Source organism: Tachypleus tridentatus, chromosome 12 (assembly GCF_004210375.1).
Source record: "Tachypleus tridentatus isolate NWPU-2018 chromosome 12, ASM421037v1, whole genome shotgun sequence".
In the NCBI taxonomy this organism is placed as follows: domain Eukaryota; kingdom Metazoa; phylum Arthropoda; class Merostomata; order Xiphosura; family Limulidae; genus Tachypleus; species Tachypleus tridentatus.
The window spans coordinates 135,645,268-135,669,089 of record NC_134836.1 but is presented as its reverse complement, the minus strand read 5'-3'; the positions used below and the strand labels follow the sequence as shown (position 1 = coordinate 135,669,089).

The 23,822-nt window shown below is 30.6% G+C and overlaps 1 protein-coding gene across 1 annotated transcript; it reads left to right on the top strand.

The window, feature by feature from the left end:
• Window positions 1-2,494: 2,494 nt before the first annotated feature.
• LOC143235809 (uncharacterized) lies at window positions 2,495-22,289 on the top strand. Its single transcript, XM_076474003.1, has 6 exons — window positions 2,495-2,524; window positions 2,729-2,857; window positions 10,235-10,471; window positions 12,940-13,206; window positions 19,164-19,293; window positions 22,228-22,289. The coding sequence occupies exons 1-6, from the start codon at window positions 2,495-2,497 to the stop codon at window positions 22,287-22,289; spliced, it is 855 nt and encodes a 284-aa protein (XP_076330118.1).
• Window positions 22,290-23,822: the final 1,533 nt, after the last annotated feature.

Below are 23,822 nucleotides of genomic sequence, written 5' to 3'. Positions count from 1 at the left end.
TTATTAATCTTGTGTGGCACTTTGTTTAGTTTTGAAAGTTCTTTTTTTTGAATCTGAACTCTGGAAATAATAACAGAGCTGTGTTTATAGAACACTTGCCTGGTGTTCTTAGCTCTGTTAACAGACCACTTGCCTGGTGTCTTTAGTTTAGTTAATAGAGCACATGTCTTGCATGCTACAATTCTCAGATTCAAATCCAAACACAAAATTAATAAAAGGGAAGCTTTAATTACTGCAGTAGTATTAAATGTCAAGCTTATTCTGAGAAGTACAATTTCTCACAGAATTTACCAGCAAAACATTTATAATATATTAATTAGTGAAATTGCTCTTCTCAGTAAGACTTCTCATAGAATTTACCAGCAAAACATTTATAATATATTAATTAGTGAAATTGCTCTTCTCAGTAAGACTTCTCATAGAATTTACCAGCAAAACATTTATAATATATTAATTAGTGAAATTGCTCTTCTCAGTAAGACTTCTCATAGAATTTACCAGTAAAATATTTATAATATATTAATTAGTGAAATTGCTCTTCTCAGTAAGACTTCTCATAGAATTTACCAGTAAAATATTTATAATATATTAATTAGTAAAATTGCTCTTCTCAGTAAGACTTCTCATAGAATTTACCAGTAAAATATTTATAATATATTAATTAGTAAAATTGCTCTTCTCAGTAAGACTTCTCATAGAATTTACCAGTAAAATATTTATAATATATTAATTAGTGAAATTGCTCTTCTCAGTAAGACTTCTCATAGAATTTACCAGCAAAACATTTATAATATGTTAATTAGTGAAATTGCTCTTCTCAGTAAGACTTCTCATAGAATTTACCAGTAAAATATTTATAATATGTTAATTAGTAAAATTGCTCTTCTCAGTAAGACTTCTCATAGAATTTACCAGTAAAACATTTATAATATATTAATTAGTGAAATTGCTCTTCTCAGTAAGACTTCTCATAGAATTTACCAGCAAAACATTTATAATATATTAATTAGTGAAATTGCTCTTCTCAGTAAGACTTCTCATAGAATTTACCAGTAAAATATTTATAATATGTTAATTAGTGAAATTGCTCTTCTCAGTAAGACTTCTCATAGAATTTACCAGTAAAATATTTATAATATATTAATTAGTGAAATTGCTCTTCTCAGTAAGACTTCTCATAGAATTTACCAGTAAAATATTTATAATATATTAATTAGTGAAATTGCTCTTCTCAGTAAGACTTCTCATAGAATTTACCAGTAAAATATTTATAATATATTAATTAGTGAAATTGCTCTTCTCAGTAAGACTTCTCATAGAATTTACCAGTAAAATATTTATAATATGTTAATTAGTGAAATTGCTCTTCTCAGTAAGACTTCTCATAGAATTTACCAGTAAAATATTTATAATATGTTAATTAGTGAAATTGCTCTTCTCAGTAAGACTTCTCATAGAATTTACCAGCAAAACATTTATAATATATTAATTAGTGAAATTGCTCTTCTCAGTAAGACTTCTCATATAATTTACCAGTAAAACATTTATAATATATTAATTAGTGAAATTGCTCTTCTCAGTAAGACTTCTCATAGAATTTACCAGCAAAACATTTATAATATATTAATTAGTGAAATTGCTCTTCTCAGTAAGACTTCTCATAGAATTTACCAGTAAAATATTTATAATATATTAATTAGTGAAATTGCTCTTCTCAGTAAGACTTCTCATAGAATTTACCAGTAAAATATTTATAATATGTTAATTAGTGAAATTGCTCTTCTCAGTAAGACTTCTCATAGAATTTACCAGTAAAATATTTATAATATATTAATTAGTAAAATTGCTCTTCTCAGTAAGACTTCTCATAGAATTTACCAGTAAAATATTTATAATATATTAATTAGTGAAATTGCTCTTCTCAGTAAGACTTCTCATAGAATTTACCAGTAAAATATTTATAATATATTAATTAGTAAAATTGCTCTTCTCAGTAAGACTTCTCATAGAATTTACCAGTAAAATATTTATAATATGTTAATTAGTAAAATCATTATATTTTAAAAATCTCTTAAATTATGGCTCATAGTTTAAGATACACATAAGGCTGTGTTAACATCATATAAAGTTCCACCATATCATGTTTAGTTTCAATAAATGAAACACTGTGAGGTTACTTACTGTGTCTTACTGTATCCACTAAAAGTAAATGGTTAAATCACAGTGTCAGTTTTAAAAATCTACAAGAATTTTACTTGAACTTTATTGTTTTATATGAAATGTTATATTGGATCTAGATAAAACATTATAACAAACAACATATGATAAACCTGGTATTAGTTTTACTAGATGTAGATCAAAGATTATGAAAAATAAAATATGATAAACCTTTTATTAATCTTATTAGATGTAGGTCAAACGTTATGACAAACAACATATGATAAATCTGTTATAAGTTTTAATAGATGTATATTGAAGGTTGTGAAAACAAAATATGATAAACCTGGTATTAATTTTATTAGATGTAAGTCAAAGGTTATGACAAACAACATATGATAAACTTGTTATTAGTTTTATTAGATGTAGATCAAAGGTTATGACGAACAAAATATGATTATCCTGTTTTTTAGTTTTCATAAGTGATTTGTAGTGCACTTACTGAATTCTGCTCCTAGTGGCAGGTTAAAGCATTAAAGATTTCAGTACCTCAGCTTGTTGACCTCTTCAGGTGAAAGAAGAGCTTGAAGGCAGTGCAGAGCATGCCGTAGCCAAAGGTGACACAAAACAAAGCTCTCCTCAATCCCCTTCTGGCATGTTAAGATGTAGACCTCGCAATGTGCAAGAAGGCATTCAAGTCGTATGTACTGCACAACCCTAACTATTGCTCTCTCTAGCTGCAGCTTTGTCTGAGTTTAATTGGCATTGATTAGAAAAATGGAATATATTATTATGATGAATGTTTGTCTTAAACATATTTGTTATTATCAGGCTTTAAATGTTTTATTTTGTTTTGGCTTTTTCTTAAGAACTACTATATTTTATAAAGTTTTTGTTATTGATGCTTTTGTGAGAAACTTTTTGTTTGTTATTAATTGGAACTTTTGAAACACGACCTTTTTAACATCCATAAAGTGTAACTAATCTTTTGAAATAAAACGTTATTATTTTCCACCTGAAAAGTTTAATGTTTTGAAATCCAAAATTTAATATCCATAAAGTGAAACACTTTGCTACACAACCTTACTTTTGCACACTAGTCATGTATAATCCATGTATAATCAAACATTTGAACACAGTATTACTTTTCAAAACCTGAAAGGTATTATTTTTTATTCTAAGAAATTGAGGTAAGCCTTTCAAAACTACTTATATTATTTTAACACTCCTACGAAAAGACGTTTCTAGTCCTGATTTCTCCAAGCCCGTTCCCCTGGCTGTGGTTTCGGTAGATAGTAGATAGGGACAATGGGAATCTCGTTAATCCATTCATTAATGGATTTAAATGGCAATTTCAGTTAAATACAAAATTATTAGCCTAATATTAATAGCCTTTCAAGTTGCTCTGGGGCCTATTAGGCCCCACTTTTCGTAGGAGTGTTAAATGAAATGAAAGCCCTTATTCTTGAACCACTTAGAATATGTCTGTTTTATACCTATTGAAAAGAGCTTAGTATTACCTTATTAGCATCATTAATACTTTATTTGTGTTGTAAAACTAGCAATGTTGTTATCATTAACACATTCCTATCACTATAGCTAAAATCTTTTTCACTGTAACCTAACATTCCTGTTATTATAGCTGTAATAATAATTCTCCTGATTACTGTATAACTAGTCTTACATTGTACTTGAAGTTCCTAATCTTGTTTGTTTGTCATACACTAATCTTATCATTGTACTTGAAATGACTAGTATTGTTTGTTTATCCTACACTTGTCATATTATTGTACTTGAAGTTACTAGTATTGTCTGTTTGTCATACACTGCTCTTATCATTATACTTGAAGTTACTAGTATTGTTTGTTTATCCTACACTTGTCATATCATTGAACATAAAGTTACTAATATTGTCTGTTTATCATACACTTGTCATATTATTGTACTTGAAATGACTAGTATTGTTTGTTTATCCTACACTTGTCATATTATTGTACTTGAAGTTACTAATATTGTCTGTTTATCATACACTACTCTTATATTTATACTTGAAGTTACTAGTATTGTTTGTTCATCTTACACTTGTCATATTATTGTACTTGAAGTTACTAATATTGTCTGTTTGTCATAAACTACTCTTATCATTATACTTGAAGTTACTAGTATTGTCTGTTTATCATACACTTGTCATATTATTGTACTTGAAGTTACTAATATTGTCTGTTTATCACACACTACTCTTATATTTATACTTGAAATGACTAGTATTGTTTGTTCATCTTACACTTGTCATATTATTGTACTTGAAGTTACTAATATTGTCTGTTTATCACACACTACTCTTATATTTATACTTGAAGTTACTAGTATTGTTTGTTCATTTTACACTTGTCATATTATTGTACTTGAAGTTACTAATATTGTTTGTTCATTTTACACTTGTCATATTATTGTACTTGAAGTTACTAATATTGTCTGTTTATCATACATTACTCTTATATTTATACTTGAAGTTACTAGTATTGTTTGTTCATCTTACACTTGTCATATTATTGTACTTGAAGTTACTAATATTGTCTGTTTATCATACATTACTCTTATATTTATACTTGAAGTTACTAATATTGTTTGTTCATTTTACACTTGTCATATTATTGTACTTGAAGTTACTAATATTGTCTGTTTATCACACACTACTCTTATATTTATACTTTAAGTTACTAGTATTGTTTTTTCTTACACTTGTCATATTATTGTACTTGAAGTTACTAATATTGTCTGTTTATCATACACTACTCTTATCATTATACTTGAAGTTACTAATATTGTTTGTTCATTTTACACTTGTCATATTATTGTACTTGAAGTTACTAATATTGTCTGTTTATCACACACTACTCTTATATTTATACTTGAAGTTACTAGTATTGTTTTTTCCTACACTTGTCATATTATTGTACTTGAAGTTACTAATATTGTCTGTTTATCATACACTACTCTTATCATTATACTTGAAGTTACTAGTATTGTTTGTTTATCCTACACGTGTCATATCATTGAACATAAAGTTACTAATATTGTCTGTTTATCATACACTTGTCATATTATTGTACTTGAAATGACTAGTATTGTTTGTTTATCCTACACTTGTCATATTATTGTACTTGAAGTTACTAATATTGTCTGTTTATCATACACTACTCTTATCGTTATACTTGAAGTTACTAGTATTGATTGTTTATCCTACAGATGTCATATTATTGTACATAAAGTTACTAATATTGTCTGTTTATCATACACTACTCTTATCATTCTACTTGAAGTTACTAGTATTGTTTGTTTATCCTACACTTGTCATATTATTGTACATAAAGTTAATAATATTGTCTGTTTATCACACACTAGTTTTATCATTATCTGTAAAAAGACAATATTAGAAACTTCAAGTACAAAGCTATCAGTACTGTTTGTTTGAGTAATATAACTATAGTTTTAGTGTTATAGATAAAAGTATTAATGTTGTTTATTTTTTTAATATAACTATAGTTTTAGTGTTATAGATAAAAGTATTAATGTTGTTTGTTTGTGTAATATAACTATAGATTTAGCATTATAGATAAAATATTTAGTGTTGTGTGTTTGGGTAATGTAACACTAGTCTGAGTGTTAAGGATAAAGTTATCAGTGCTATTTGTTTGTTTAATATAAAACTAGTCTCAGTTTTTACAGATAAATAGATTAGCACTGTTTTTTTGTGTAATATAACCATAGTCTCAATGTTGAAGGTATAACTGATTTCTGATTGTGCAATATAACACTATTCTCAGTGTTACCAATGAAGCTGTAAGTGTTACTATCATGAGTCTCAGTGTAAGATATGAATCTGTCAGTTTATTTTGTGTAATGTAACACCAGTGTCTATGTTACTGTTAAAACTGTCAATCCTGTTTTTTTTTATGTAATATGATACTAGTCTCAATGTTACAGATAAAGCTCTGAGTTCTGTATTTTTATGTGTAATATATCACCAGTCTGAATGTTAGAGACAAAGCTATCAGTAGTGTTTGTTTATGTAATATAATTAGCTTCAGTGTTATAGGTAAAGTTATCAGTGCTGTTTGCTTGTGTATTATAACTAGTTTCAGTGTTATAGATAAAGCTATCATTGCTGTTTTTTAGTGTAATATAACACTAGTCTTAATGTTAGAGATAAAGCTATTATTGTTACTAACATCAGTTTTAGTGCTACAGATAAAACTATGAGTCCTTTTTGTGTGTATAATATAACTCTAATTTCAGTGCTATAGATAAAACCTAGTTATTGTACTATCATTACAGTTAAACCTAATTATAATCCATGATGACGAGAAAACCCACTTGTAGAGAAAAATATATATGTAAAATCGGTTGGTATGGGTTGAGAAATTTTTTTTTGTGAACCTGACGATGACCGAAGAAGGTCGAAACGTTGTTTGTTCCTCTACATAAAAAAAAAAATGTCTCAACCCATACCAGCCATTTTTACATATATAAACCTAATTCTCTTATGTAACCTTTTCACTGTAGCTAATAACAATGATGAAATACTCTCTTTTGTTGTCTCCACATTATACTAGATTACTTACAACGTTTGTCTCATCAATATTGAAAAACTAAAAGCTCCTATATTCTGTTTGAAATATTATTATTATAGTTATAACTATGTTTTTTATCCATGTTTTGTATAGCATTGTGGTTATATTGTGTTTACATGTTATGCATTGTGTTATTATCATAGTTATCACCATGGTTTTGCCAATATTATGTACAATATTGTCATTATAGCTATAATTATAATGTTCTTATATGCTATGTATTGTGTTATTACAGTTATCACATTGTATTTGTCGATGCTTTGCATATTATTGTCACTATACATATATTACCTTTACATGTAATAATTAGTATTGCATACATACGTATATATATATATATATCTTTTTTCTAAATTTTTTATTGGTGTGATAACAGTTACAATTTTCTACTTACCAGTATACTAAAGGATTAGTCCAATCTCTAAGCTATATATTGATGGATGTCTTGTACTTATTAGCTTACTAAAGGACTAATCCAATGTATAAGCTAGATCTTGACAGGGTCTTGTACTTACCAGGTTACTAAAGGACTAATCCAATCTCTAAGCTAGTTTCTTGATAGGTGTCTTGCTTTTACCAGGTTACTAAATGGCTAATTCAATCTCTAAGCTATATGTTGACAGGTGTCTTGTACTTACAAGGTTACTAAATGACTAATCCAATCTATAAGCCAGATGTTGACAGGTGTCTTGTATTTACTAGGTTACTAAATGGCTAATCCAATCTGTAAGCTAGATGTTGACAGGTGTCTTGTACTTATCAGCATACTAAAGGATTGATCCAATCTCTAACATAGATATTTACAGGTGTCTCACACTTACTAGGTTATTAAAGGACAAATTCAGTTTCAAAGCTAGATGTTGACTGGTGTCTTGTACTTACAAGGTCACTGAAGGACTAATCCAGTCTCTAAGCTAGATGTTGACAGGTGTCTGGTACTGACCAGTATACTAAAGGACTAATTCAATGTCTAAGCTAAATATTGACAGGTGTCTCTACTTACCAGTATACTAAAGGACTGATCCAATTCCTGAGATAGATGTTGACAGATGTCTTGCACTTACCAGTTTATTAAAGTACTAATCCAATCCCTAAGCTAGATGTTGACATGTATCTTCTGCTTACCAGTTTACTAAAGGACTAATCCAATCCCTAAGGTAGATGTTGAGAGGTCTCTTGTACTTATCAATGTACTGAAGGACTAATCCAATCTCTAAGCTAGTTTATTTACAGGTGTTTTATTCTTACCATGTTACTGAAAGACGAATCCAATACCCAAGGTGTATATTGACAGGTGTCTTGTAGTTACCAGGTTACTAAAGGACTAATCCAATGTCTAAGCTGAATATTGACAGGTGTTTTCTACTTACCAGTATACTGAAGGATTGATCCAATCTATGAGATAAATGTTGAGAAGTTTCTTGCACTTATTGGGTTATTAAAGGACTGAACCAATCTCTAAGCGAGATGTTGACAGGTGTTTTGTTGTTACCAGGGTGTGAAAGAACGTATCCAATCTCAAACACAGTTGTTTACAGGTGTTTTTTTTTTTTTTTACCGGGTTATGAATGGACTAATCCAATGTCTGAGCTAAATGTTATAGGAGTCTTGTTCCTACCAGTATTCTAAAGAACCAAACCAATATCTAAACTAGATGTTGACAGGTGTCTGGTAATTACTAGTATACTAAAGGACTGATGCAATCTCTAAGCTAGATGCTGATATTATGTAAAGTACTGATCCAATCTGTAAGATAGATGTTGACAGGTGTCTTGCACTTATTAGTTTATTAAAGGACTAATTCAATTTTTAAGTTGAATGTTGACAGTTGTCTTGTACTTACTTACCAGGATGATAAAGGACTAAACCAATCTCTAAGGTATATCTTGACAGGTGTCTTGTATTTACCAGTATAATTATGGATTGATCCAATTTCTAAACTAGATGTTGATAGGTATCTTGTATCTACCAGTTTACTGATCCAAACTTTAAGGTAGATGTTGAGAGGTGTCTTGTACTTACCAGGTTACTAAAGGACAAATCCAGACTTCAAGCTAAATGTTGACAGGTGTCTTGTACTTTCTGGATTTTTAAAGAACTAATTCAGGTTTTAAGCTATATGTTGATAGGTGTCATGTACATACTAGTATACTAAAGAACCAATCTAATCTCTAAGGTGGATGTTGACAACTGTCTTGTACTCACTAGATTACTAAAGGACTAATCCAGTCTCTAAGTTAGATGTTGAGAGGTGTCTTGTACTTAATAGTATACTAAAGAACCAATCCAATCTCTAAGCTAAATGTTTACAGGATTGTTGTACTTACCAGTATACTAAATGATTAATCCTATGTCTAAGCTAGTTTTTTGACAAATGTTTTGTTCTTAGCAGGTTACTAAAACACTTATCCAATCTCTAAACTAGATGTTGAGAGATGTCTTGTAATTACCAGGTTACTAAAGGTCTAATCCAATCTTGAAGGTACATGTTAATAGGTGTGTTGTAATTACCAGTATACTAAAGGACTGATCTAAGATAGTTGTTGAGAGGTGTCTTGTACTTACAAGGTTATGAAAGGACTAATCCTGTCTCTAATTTAGATTTTGACTGGTGCCTTGTTCTTTCTAGATTACTAGAGGACTAATCCAATCCCTAAGATATATGTTGATAGGTGTCTTGTACTTACCAGTATACTAAATGACTAATCCAATCTCTAAGCTAGATGTTGACAAGTGTCTTGTACTTATCAGGATTCTAAAGGACTAATTCAATCTCTAAGCTAGATGGTAACTCGTGTCTTGCATTTACTAGGTTACTAAAGTACTAATCCATTCTCTCATGTATATTTTGAAAGGTGTCTTGTACTTACAAGTATAGTAAAGAACTAATACAATCTCTAAGCTAGTTTGTTGACACATGTTTTTCTTACCAGGTTATGAAAGGACTAATCCAGTCTCTTATCTAGATGTTGACATGTGTGTTGTACTTAATAGGTTATAAAAGGACTAATCCTATTTCGAAGCTAAATGTTAACAGGTGTCTTGTACCTACCAGTATACTCCAATCTAATCTTGAAGGTATCTGGTACTGACCAGGTTACTATAGTATATGTTGGCTGGTGTCTTGTACTTACTATGTTACTAAATATCTAATCCAATCTCTAAGGTATAAGTTTACAGGTGTCTTGTACTTACCAGGTTTATAAATGACTAATCCAATTTCTAAGCTAGATGTTGACAAGTGTCTTGTATGTAAGAGGTTACTAAAGGACTAATCCAGTCTCTAAGGTAGATGTTGACAGGTGTCTTGTAGGTATTAGGATACAAAAGGACTAATCCAATCTCTAACATAGTTTTTTGACAGGTATGTGTTACTTATGGTGTTAATAAAAGATTAGTGTAATTTCAAAACTGGTTTTATAAATTTCATCCTATTTTGGTAGCTTCTAGAAGATGATAATGGAACATATCCAGAAGATCCATCGCAGTCAAAAGACATCTTTGCTATGGACATGAATGGAAGTGTTATTCTTTCCACTGATGGAAATACCTTTGATGGTGATTCAGATGATGAAGTGTCGTCAATTGATATCACAAAATCATTGTATTTTTCATTATTCACGTGTCTGTTTAGATTGGTGAAGAAAGGAAGCTACATTGGAACCCTTATTATAATGATGGTAAATAACATTTATACTGATCACACAGGTGGAGGGAAATCTGTAAGATTAAAACATTTGATCTAGTGAAAAGTGAACTTGGACCTACCCTTATTATAAAGATGGTGAATAATACGTATACTGTTCATTAGGTTGAGAGAATTGTGTAAAATGAAAAGTTTTCAATTGTGAACTTAGACATACCCTTATTCTAATGATGGTAAATAACATTTATACTGATCACATGGGTGAAGAGAAATGGGTAAAATTAAAACAGAAACATTTGTTTTATTGAATAGTGAACTTGGACATACCCTTATTATAGCGATAGTAAATAACATTTATACTGATCACATGGGTGGAGAGAAATGTGTAAAATTAAAACATTTGAATTTTGAACTCAGATCTACCCTTAATATATATATGATGGTAAGTAACATTTATACTGATCACATAGGTGGAGAGAAATGTGTAAAATTAAAACAGAAAACATTTGATATATTGAATAGTAAACTCAGATCTACCCTTATTATAATGATGGTAAATAACTTTTATACTGATCACATGAGTGGAGAGAAACGTGTAAAATTAAAACATTTGATCTATTGAATCATGAATTTGGACTTACCTTCATTATAATGATGGTAAATAACATTTATACTGATCACACGGGTGGAGAGAAATGTTTAAGATTAAAACTTTTGAATAGTGAACTCAGAACTACCCTTATTATAATGATGGTAAATAACATTTATACTGATCATATGGGTGGAGAGAAACGTCTAAAATTAAAACAGAAAACATTTGATATATTGAATAGTAAACTCAGATCTACCCTTATTATAATGATGGTAAATAACTTTTATACTGATCACATGAGTGGAGAGAAACGTGTAAAGTTAAAACATTTGATCTATTGAATCGTGAACTTGGACTTACCTTCATTATAATGATGGTAAATAACATTTATACTGATCACATGGGTGGAGAGAAATGTGTAATATTAAAACATTTTAATAGTGAACTCAGATCTACCATTATTATAATGATGGTAAATAACATTTATACTGATCACATGGGTGACGAGAAGTGTGTAATATTAAAACATTTTAATAGTGAACTCAGATCTACCATTATTATAATGATGGTAAATAACATTTATAATGATCATATGGGTGACGAGAAGTGTGTAATATTAAAACATTTTAATAGTGAACTCAGATCTACCATTATTATAATGATGGTAAATAACATTTATACTGATCACATGGGTGACGAGAAGTGTGTAATATTAAAACATTTTAATAGTGAACTCAGATCTACCATTATTATAATGATGGTAAATAACATTTATAATGATCATATGGGTGGAGAGAAGTGTGTAATATTAAAACATTTTAATAGTGAACTCAGATCTACCATTATCATAATGATGGTAAATAACATTTATAATGATCATATGGGTGGAGAGAAGTGTGTAATATTAAAGCATTTTAATAGTGAACTCAGATCTACCATTATCATAATGATGGTAAATAACATTTATACTGATCATATGGGTGACGAGAAGTGTGTAATATTAAAACATTTTAATAGTGAACTCAGATCTACCATTATTATAATGATGGTAAATAACATTTATACTGATCACATGGGTGACGAGAAGTGTGTAATATTAAAACATTTTAATAGTGAACTCAGATCTACCATTATTATAATGATGGTAAATAACATTTATACTGATCATATGGGTGACGAGAAGTGTGTAATATTAAAACATTTTAATAGTGAACTCAGATCTACCATTATTATAATGATGGTAAATAACATTTATAATGATCATATGGGTGATGAGAAGTGTGTAATATTAAAACATTTTAATAGTGAACTCAGATCTACCATTATCATAATGATGGTAAATAACATTTATAATGATCATATGGGTGACGAGAAGTGTGTAATATTAAAACATTTTAATAGTGAACTCAGATCTACCATTATTATAATGATGGTAAATAACATTTATAATGATCATATGGGTGACGAGAAGTGTGTAATATTAAAACATTTTAATAGTGAACTCAGACCTAAATTGTTTATAGTTGGTTTTATTATAGAGTAGAATTGGGGAACAAATGAATTAACAACTATTGATTCTTGTAGTCTAGTGTCTTTTTTGGTCCACTGCAGTAAAGTGTTAAGTCTAAGTTCATAAAATTGGGTTTTCTAACTGTGGTTGGTTTATCACAAAAAGTTCATAAAACTATGAACGTCCAGCAGTTAAACTGGCAGAATTTACGATTGTTCAACTAGAAAATATATATTTATGTATATGCAATAGTATCTTTGCACACTTTTTTTCTGGAGTTATTTAAGATCCTTGTGAACAGGATGTAAGTAGTTGTAAACTTGTCATAATGACCTATCTCATTGGCGTAACATGTAGGTTAATAATTTGCAGGAAATGAATTGTTGTTCTTTTGTTTTAGACTTGGAGCATCACTTATCACAGCTGGTTAACTTTTATTCTCCTCTTGTGGTCCTGTGTTGTGTGGATGTTGCCAAACTCTCGACAAGCATGTCTACGTACTTCACCATTCTTTGTGGCTTATGCTGAATCATTATTGCTCCTACAGTACATTTATGGACTCAATCTTAGAGACTGTGAGTTGCCTGACAAGATTGAAACAGTTAATCTAGAACAACTTGGACTCATGAAATACTATGAACTCTCCTATCAACCTTTGGCTGTGAAGGTTAGAGAACAAATAAAATGAAATTAGAATTTATTATTAAAATACTTAGTTTTTTACAACAATCCTCTTTCTTCATTGCTAGATGAGATAAAGACAGTTAAAGTAGAATATATTCATCTGCTGTACTCTCATCTTCAATACCAACGTTTGTTACCGAATTGTGATCATTATTAAATGAAATAAAGACAGTTAATATAGAATAGATTGATATATACTGTGCTGTCATCTTTTGTACCAAGGATTGTTACTAAAGTGTGTTCACTACTAGATGAGATAAAGACAGTTAATATAGAATACATTGATATACTGTACTGTCATCTTTTGTACCAAGGATTGTTACTAAAGTGTGTTTGCTACTAGATGAGATAAAGACAGTTAATATAGAATAGATTGATGTACTGTACTGTCATCTTTTGTACCAAGGATTGTTACTAAAGTGTGTTCACTACTAGATGAGATAGAGACAGTTAATATACAATACATTGATGTACTGTACTGTCATCTTTTGTACCAAGGATTGTTACTAAAGTGTGTTCACTACTAGATGAGATAGAGACAGTTAATATACAATACATTGATGTACTGTACTGTCATCTTTTGTACCAAGGATTGTTACTAAAGTGTGTTCACTACTAGATGAGATAGGGACAGTTAATATACAATACATTGATGTACTGTACTGTCATCTTTTGTACCAAGGATTGTTACTAAAGTGTGTTCACTACTAGATGAGATAGAGACAGTTAATATACAATACATTGATGTACTGTACTGTCATCTTTTGTACCAAGGATTGTTACTAAAGTGTATTCACTACTAGATGAGATAAAGACAGTTAATATAGCATAGATTGATGTACTGTACTGTCATCTTCTCTACCAAGGATTGTTACTAAAGTGTGTTCACTACTAGATGAGATAAAGACAGTTAATATACAATACATTGATGTACTGTACTGTCATCTTTTGTACCAAGGATTGTTACTAAAGTGTGTTCACTACTAGATGAGATAGAGACAGTTAATATACAATACATTGATGTACTGTACTGTCATCTTTTGTACCAAGGATTGTTACTAAAGTGTGTTCACTACTAGATGAGATAGAGACAGTTAATATACAATACATTGATGTACTGTACTGTCATCTTTTGTACCAAGGATTGTTACTAAAGTGTGTTCACTACTAGATGAGATAGAGACAGTTAATATACAATACATTGATGTACTGTATTGTCATCTTTTGTACCAAGGATTGTTACTAAAGTGTATTCACTACTAGATGAGATAAAGACAGTTAATATAGAATAGATTGATGTACTGTACTGTCATCTTTTGTACCAAGGATTGTTACTAAAGTGTATTCACTACTAGATGAGATAAAGACAGTTAATATAGCATAGATTGATGTACTGTACTGTCATCTTCTCTACCAAGGATTGTTACTAAAGTGTGTTCACTACTAGATGAGATAGAGACAGTTAATATACAATACATTGATGTACTGTACTGTCATCTTTTGTACCAAGGATTGTTACTAAAGTGTGTTCACTACTAGATGAGATAGAGACAGTTAATATACAATACATTGATGTACTGTACTGTCATCTTTTGTACCAAGGATTGTTACTAAAGTGTATTCACTACTAGATGAGATAAAGACAGTTAATATAGCATAGATTGATGTACTGTACTGTCATCTTCTCTACCAAGGATTGTTACTAAAGTGTGTTCACTACTAGATGAGATAAAGACAGTTAATATACAATACATTGATGTACTGTACTGTCATCTTTTGTACCAAGGATTGTTACTAAAGTGTGTTCACTACTAGATGAGATAGAGACAGTTAATATACAATACATTGATGTACTGTACTGTCATCTTTTGTACCAAGGATTGTTACTAAAGTGTGTTCACTACTAGATGAGATAGAGACAGTTAATATACAATACATTGATGTACTGTACTGTCATCTTTTGTACCAAGGATTGTTACTAAAGTGTGTTCACTACTAGATGAGATAGAGACAGTTAATATACAATACATTGATGTACTGCACTGTCATCTTTTGTACCAAGGATTGTTACTAAAGTGTATTCACTACTAGATGAGATAGAGACAGTTAATATAGAATAGATTGATGTACTGTACTGTCATATTTTGTACCAAGGATTGTTACTAAAGTGTGTTCACTACTAGATGAGATAGAGACAGTTAATATACAATACATTGATGTACTGTACTGTCATCTTTTGTACCAAGGATTGTTACTAAAGTGTGTTCACTACTAGGTGAGATAGAGACAGTTAATATACAATACATTGATGTACTGTACTGTCATCTTTTGTACCAAGGATTGTTACTAAAGTGTGTTCACTACTAGATGAGATAAAGACAGTTAATAGATTGATGTACTGTACTGTCATCTTTTGTACCAAGGATTGTTACTAAAGTGTGTTCACTACTAGATGAGATAGAGACAGTTAATATAGAATAGATTTATGTACTGTACTGTCATCTTCCCTACCAAGGTTTGTTACCAAATTGTGATCATTATTAGATGAGATAGAAACAGTTAATATAGAATAGATTGATGTACTGTACTGTCAACTTTTCTTCCAAGGTTGGTTACTAAGGTGTGATCAATACTAGATGAGATAAAGACAACATGGAATGTATTGACGTATTGTACTTTCATCTTTTCTTTCAAGGTTTTCCCAGTGTGTATTCATTAGTAGATGTGATAAAGACAGGTAATGAAGAACAGATTGATATAATTTAGTGTCATCCAATCTCTCATGGTTTGTTACCATGGTTTGATCATTACTACATGAGATAAAAGACAGTTAAAGTAGAAGCGATTGATGTACTTCTTTGATCTTTTCTACCAAGGTTTTTTACTCATGTGGGATCTTTACTAGATGACATAAAGATAGATAATGTAGAATATATTGATGTACTCTACTGTCATATTTTTTCATAGGTTTGTTACCATGGCTTGATCATTACTAGATGAGATAAAGAGAGTGAATGTAGAATGGATTGATGTACTGTACTTTCATCTTTTTTACCAAGGTTTGATTCTAAGTTATGATAATTATTTGACGAGGTAAAGACAGTTAATGTTGAACAGCTGATGTACTGTACTGTCATATTTTCTACCAAGGATTTTAGTAAGGTGTGATCATTACTAGATGAACAGTTAATGTAGAATGGAATGATGTACTGTAATGTCACTTTTTCTACCAATGTTTGTTACTATGGTGTGTTCATTACTAGATGAGATAAAGACAGTTACTGTAGAATAGATTGATGTATTAGGTTGAGGAATAATTCGTGAGCATTTTTAAATAATTTCATTCAAGCATTACATGCAAGACTATACAATACTTCAATGGATGAACACATTACACCCAAAACATTTATTATGATACTTTATTTCATGTAATACCTAGGTATATAGTATGCATTGTTTTAAACGAAATTGCAAGATATTAAATGCGAAAAGCAGATGGTGTCGAAAATGCTCGATTTTGTCCACTTGACATTCCGTTTAATGAGCTGAAAATGAAAACAAAAATTAAAGACATATGAAAATCAAACACACCATCTATTAGAGCAAAAAATTATCTACCAAATGACATGAAATATTTTGCGAAAGCGTTTCATTTATGAATATATTTTTTTAACTTGAAAAAACGCTCATGAATTATTCCTCAACCCAATACTTTTGTGTCATCTGGTCTTCCATGGTTTTTATCAAGGTGTGTTTATTACTAGATGAGATAAAGACAGTTAATATAATTGCATCCCGAGTGGTTTTTTGCTTATAACTTAAAAAGTATCACGATTAGGATAATGAAAGTAGAGTATATTATAAATATGATAATAACACACATCTACATAAATATTTATGTAAATTAAACGACAAATAAACTGTTTATAAACAAATAACCAAAAATAGGAGGAGCAGAAAGTGTTCGTATAATTCAGAACGTGTGAAAAAACTGATATTACCGTAAAAATTTTGTTTAGTTTGGCGAATAAACTACATTATACCATTTCAGAACTAGACACTGGGTTCATAATTATTAAAATTTAGCCAGCAAAACATTTACATCCGGAAATTTAGTACCGTCTCTGTCATTATCTGCTTGGTCACTATGGTGAACAGGAAACAACTGTCCAGTGATTTAAAGAACCAAATTTTTGTAAAATACAAGTGCCGTATGTCTCTTTCCGGTATTGCTACACAACTTAATGTGCCAAAATCTACTGTTCAAAGCATAATTGCCAAGTTTAAGCTTACAGGGTCAACTGCTAACCTTCTTCATTCTGGATGCCACACCAAAATTTCAGGGGGGAACCAAGAGGAAGGTTCTCAGAGAAGTTAGTAAGAACTCTCGTTTAACACATAATAACATACAGAAACTGATAAGGGAAACTGGGGTTGAAGTAAGCACCTCTACAGTTAGGAACATGTTACACTCTTTTGGATTCAAAGCATGCCGTCCTCGCAGAACTCCATATTTAATGCCTGTTCATTTAAAAGCACGATTGAGGTATGCAAGAAAGCATGTAGGTAAACCCTTTACCTATTGGAAGAGTATTCTTTGGTCAGACGAGACTAAAATCGAGCTTTTTGGCCGCAATTATTTTTGCTATATTTTCCGTAAGAAGGGGAAACAAAATCTTCCAAAGAATATTGTCCCTACAGTTAAACACAGAGGTGGCTCGATCATGCTATGGGTTTCCTTCGGCTATTCTGGTGTAGGCAGCCTACACTGCATCAATGGAATCATGAAAATAGAAGAGTTGATATATTAGGCACTTTTATCAAGAATGATGCACGGAACTTGCAGCTTGGGCGTCGTTGGATCTTCCAGCACAACAATGACCCTAAGCACACATCGAAATATGTGCAATCGTGGTTGCAGAGGAACCATATAAGCATTTTTGAGTGGCCATAGCAGTCACTCGATCTCAACTCAATTGAAAATGTTTGGCATGAGTTGAAGACCAGGGTTCATCAGCGTTATCTTAAAAACTTGCAAGAGTTGGAGGCCTTCTGTACAGAAGAATGGAAGAAAATACCAGTCGAGTACTGTCAAACGATCATAAAGGGCTATGAGGAGAGATTTAGTCAAGTAATTTGCCTGAAAGGCTACACAACTGACCATTAAAGTAGACTCATGAACACTTTCTGCCCCTCCTGTGTTTGGTTATTTGTTTATAAACAGTTTATTTGTCGTTTAATTTATATAAAGATTTATGTAGATGTGTGTTTGTATTATATTTATAATATACTGTACTTTCATTATCCTAATCATGATACTTTTTAAGTTATAAGGAAAAATCTACTCATGACAAAGGGGTACGAACACTTTCTGTCGTAATTGTGTTAATGCACTGTACTGTTCTTTTCTCTACCTAGGTAAGTTACTGAAGTGTGTTCATGAAGAGATGGCACAAAGACAGTTAATGTAGAATATATTTATGTATTGTACTTTCATCTTTTCTTCCAAGGTTTTTCATCATGGTTTGTTCATTACTAGATGAGATAAAGACAGTTAATGTGTAATAGATTGATATATTGTACTGTCATTTTTATACCAAGGTTTGATACTGAGGTATGTTCATTATTAGATGAGATAAAGACAGTTGATGTAGAATAGATTGATATACTGTACTGTCATTTTTATACCAAAGTTTGTTACCAATGTTTGTTTATTACTAGATGAGATAAAGAAAGTTAATGTAGAATAAATTGATGTTCTGTACTTTCATCTTTTCTACCAAGGTTTGTTAATAAGGTTTGATCATTAGTAGATGAGATAAAGAGAGTTAATGTAGAATAAATTGATGTTCTGTACTGTCATCTTTTATAACGAGGATTGTACATTGAGAGATGAGATAAAGACAATTAATGTAGAGTAAATTATTTTTTCCAATGCAGATTATGTACACTATTGTGTTCTGGGTAACTCTTCGTCAGTTCGTAGAAGAAAAACGACTGGAAGCCAACAGGGATATTTCAGAGAGAGTAATGATGGAAAGATATAATGTATTTAATTGTCGCTATCCTGGTGAGGCTAATTATTGTGTTTAATGTGTGTTTCTGAAGGGAGAAACGTAATGTTTTAATCATGTTAATTTATATGAAAGTCATGGGTTTTCTCTTCTCGTCCATTTAAAACTCTAATTTTTTTTAAGCAAGATATATTTATCATAGGGTCATTAGGCTTTATATGTAGGGTTGACCAAGGTACACAGTAGGCATAATACAAACATACACGTTGAGAAATTAACAGTGAAAGAGAGTTTTACTTTAAAAGATGATTGTCACTAACTTTCACTTGTTTCTTTATCTAAAACAAGGCAACAAACCAAACCCAAAAGTGAGTAACCGACCAAATAATTCATCTTTTGTTTTCTTGTTTCACTTGATACAACTCTACAGCTATTTCATCACAAATTCATGATGATGAGAAACCCACTTGAAGTAATAATGTATGTAAAGATGGTTGATGTGGATATTGAAACTTTTATTAAAATAAAGTAGAGAATAAAGTTTTAACCTTCCTAGGTCATCTTTAGGTTCACAAAGAGAAAGTTTGCAACTGACCATTGTCGTGCACATGTCTGTGGATGTGAATCCAGCAAATGTATCATCAGAACAAACACTTAGTTTTTTTCAACCACATTAACTTTATACACCCCAACATTATATTCATTTGTGGACAGGAAAAACTAACCAACCAGCATTTCTTAACATTAAGATCACTAGAACTGATACACAATTGAACACATAAATCCACAGAAAAATCACTCCGTACTAGATTATACATTCCCTGGGACTCAGCACATGAAACCAAATAAAAACTCAACAAATTAAGAAACCAAATAAACACAGCCACAAAACTCTGCTTACCAAATAAAATTACCGATGAAATCAACAAAATAAAATAACACTTCATCAACATCAACAAATTTTCTCAAAAAATCGTGTAAAAATTATACCCACACACCTAGACCAACAACAAACAAACGACAGTAAATCCCAAAATACAAAAACCTACAAAACCTTATACTGCTGCATACCATAGGTTCCTGACATTAGCATAAAAAATAACCAACATTTGGAAAAAACGTATAACAAAACACAACATTCCAGTTAATACCAAATTTATCCAAAACCCAGGAATGAAACTAAAGTCCATACTATGTAAAAACTATACTGAGAAACATAACACCAACATAATTTATAAAATACAATGCAACAACTGCCACGACTTCTATATTGGAAAAACAAGCAGAAAAATTGAAACTAGGTTAAAAGAATACAACTAAACACCTTCACACGTTTTTTGAACACTGCAAATCAAATAAACACAACATAACCATAGAAAACACCCAGATACCAAGTAGTGAAACAAATATAAACAAACACAAAATCAAATAAGCCCTACTTATACAACAACTAAAACCAAAATTAAGCCAATATAAAGAAACACCTTTATAACTATACTAATTAATAACCTAATGCCACCTACAATACTGTACACGTTTACACTTTAAGACGTTCTTGGCAATGGTCAGTTGCAAACTTTCTCTTTGTTAACCTGAATATGACTTACGAAGGTCGAAACATTGTTCTGTACTTTATTTTAATTAAAATTTCAACACCCATACCAGCCACCTTGAGAACACACTTTTAGCTCATAACTAGTGTCATATTAAACCTAAATCCATCCTATATGTTTCTGGGCAGTTCACAATGTCATCACTTAATCGTAATAACTAGCTGTAATTAAAATGAATCGTAATTCTAGTGTAAACTGCATTATCATTTCCTCTTAAAGGTAGCTTTCTTACAGAATAATGGTGTTCAAGGTGAAGCAGGAATTACCAGATGGTACTAGATGAACATTAGTTGGATGTAACATATACAATAGTCAATGCTTTGTACACTATACAGTCTGTATCTTTAGGTAGACATCTCCTATATTATTTTAAGAAGTGAAGAAGTTACCAAAAACAATGTACATAATTTTATTACATCCATAGAGCACAATAATAATAGATGTTAAGGTGTAATATAATGTGTGGATGACAGAACCAAGAAGACTGGAAACCAGAATATAGGAATATTACATAGAACACGACCTTCACAAGTGTAATTGAATTTAGTTATGGAACCTTGAGTCAAGCTGCACAGATTCACCAATTAACCAACTTCAAATTATAATATTGTCATGAAGTGTACGAACTCCAATCAATATTAGAAGGAAGACAGTTGGTCAGAAATCTGGGCCATCTTTCTAGAAGGTAGTTAGTTAATATTTTTGGACATGTTTGAGTCTGAACCAACTGCTGCAGGTGAGTTATACTATACAAGTTTAAACCAACTTTTAAAGTTGAGTCGTACTGCAGCAGTTTAAACCAACTGTTACAGTTGAATTGTACTATTGCAGTTTGATTTAGTTGTTAGGTGACAACTATAGCAGTTTGATTTAGTTGTTAGGTGACAAGATGTGGGTGTGTATGCACACTAAGAACCTATGATTTATTCTCAAACATTTAACAACTTGAAACAATGTGCTGTATCAGTTTGTGATTACCACATGATTCAGATTATGGAAGAGTTAAGATTTTGATAATGACTAGTTTCTGTGTGTATTAGATTAATGTTGATAAATTGTTCAGTAGTAAGACGTATAGTGTTAAAAATTGAGGTTTGAAAATTATGGTGGACACAGCACAGGTAGCCTGTGTAGCATTGTGCATGACAAATAAACCTTGACTAGTTTTAAAGAACTGGTGCAAGAAAGAGCAATATGGAAAGTCATAGTGATAGTAAAGTCAGTGAGTTTGGGACCTATAAAAGTCAACACTTTCTTTTGGTTGTTTGCTCATAATTTATATGGTTGTCCATTACCTTAAGTAATTATTCTCATTTATAACCAACTTCTATATGACTTAAACCAGAAATGATATTAATAAAACGTTTGTTGAAGCAGCCTTACATCATCGCTTGAGTGTGGCTACTTCAAAGGGAGGTCTGTACGCATGCGCCGCCTAGGAGTTATCGTGAAGAACCTTCTTGTAAAATATTGATATGTGTTGTAACATGCATGTTAATGGTGATATCTCTCGGTGGAGAAAAGGTTGTCATGTACAGGATTCCTTACATGTTTCTCTGTCTTTTCTTCATTCTTGTTTTTCAGGTAAAGTCTGAAGTTTATATTTAGAGATATCACTCTTCTGGTCCTTGGTTATTCAATATTATTACTGAGTTCTCTGAGTTACATATCATATGTAGATATTTCACATTTTTAATACTTTTAATTCTACAGCAAAGTCACAGCATAGCTAAAACAAAGATTTTATAATAAAACTTAAGTCTTTTAACCAACAGACTACTCTTTATAAATTCTAGAAGCCAATATTTCCATGTTTATTTCAGATGGGATATTAAACAGTTAAAAGTTAATTACACTCTTTCCTTCTAACTAGTCTCTTTCATATAGATTAATTAATTCATTCCTTTTATCTAGTCCTTTTCCCACAGATTAATTACACTCATTTATACTAACTAGACTTTTTTATACATTAATTACACTCATTCCTTCCAAGTAGCATGTTTCCTATTGATTAATTACACTCATTTCTTACAAATAGTGTTTTGTATAGATTAAATAAATCTATCTTTCTAATTATTTTTCCTATATTTTAATTACACTCATTCCTTTTAAATAGTGTGTTTCGTATAAATTAAACACAATCTATCCTTCTAATTATTTTTTCCTATATATTAATTATACTCATTCCTTCTAACTAGTCTGTTTCCTATAGATTAATTACAGTCTTTTCTTCTAACTAGTTTATTTTGTATAGATTAATTACACTCATTCCTTCTAACTATTGCTATTCCCATAGATTAATAAATGCATTCTTTCTTACTGTTTTTTAACAAGATATTAATTACACTCATTCCTTCTAAGTAATCTATTTCCAGTAGATTAATAGTCTTTTCTTCTATCTGTTCTTTTCCCTATAGGATAAATTCACTCATTTCTTGTAACTAGTCTGTTTTTTATAAAATAATTACACTCACTTCTTGTAACTAGTCTGTTTTCTATAGAATAATTACACTCGTTCCTTTCAACTAACCTCCTTTCTGTACTATATTAACTACACTCATTCTTTCTTACTAGTCTGTTTTGTACAGATCAATTACACTCATTCCTTCTATCTAGTCTGTTTCCTGTAGATTAATTACGCTCATTCCTTACAACTGTTCTCTTTCCTATATATCAATTACACTCTTTCCTTCTAACTATTATTTTTCATATAGATTAATTATACTCCTTCCTCCTAACTATTCTTGTTCCTATATATTATTTACAGTTTCCTTCTAATTATTGTTTTTCCTATGAATTAATTACACGCTTTCCTTCTAACTATTCTTTTAACGAGAGAATAATTACAGTCATTCCTTCTAACAGATCTGTTTCATATAGATTAATTACCGTCATTCTTTCTACGTATCATCCTTTCTATAGATTAATTACACTCACTCCTTCTAATCAGTCAGATTTACTATAGATTAGTG

Excerpts from the sequence above, each read along its gene's own strand:
- LOC143235809 (XM_076474003.1), top strand. The coding sequence starts at position 2,495 with ATGATAAACCTGGTATTAATTTTATTAGAT. Across the intron at positions 2,525-2,728 it reads TGGTATTAATTTTATTAGAT|GTGAAAGAAGAGCTTGAAGG; the intron begins GTAAGTCAAAGG and ends TGACCTCTTCAG. Across the intron at positions 13,207-19,163 it reads ATCAACCTTTGGCTGTGAAG|ATTATGTACACTATTGTGTT; the intron begins GTTAGAGAACAA and ends TTTCCAATGCAG.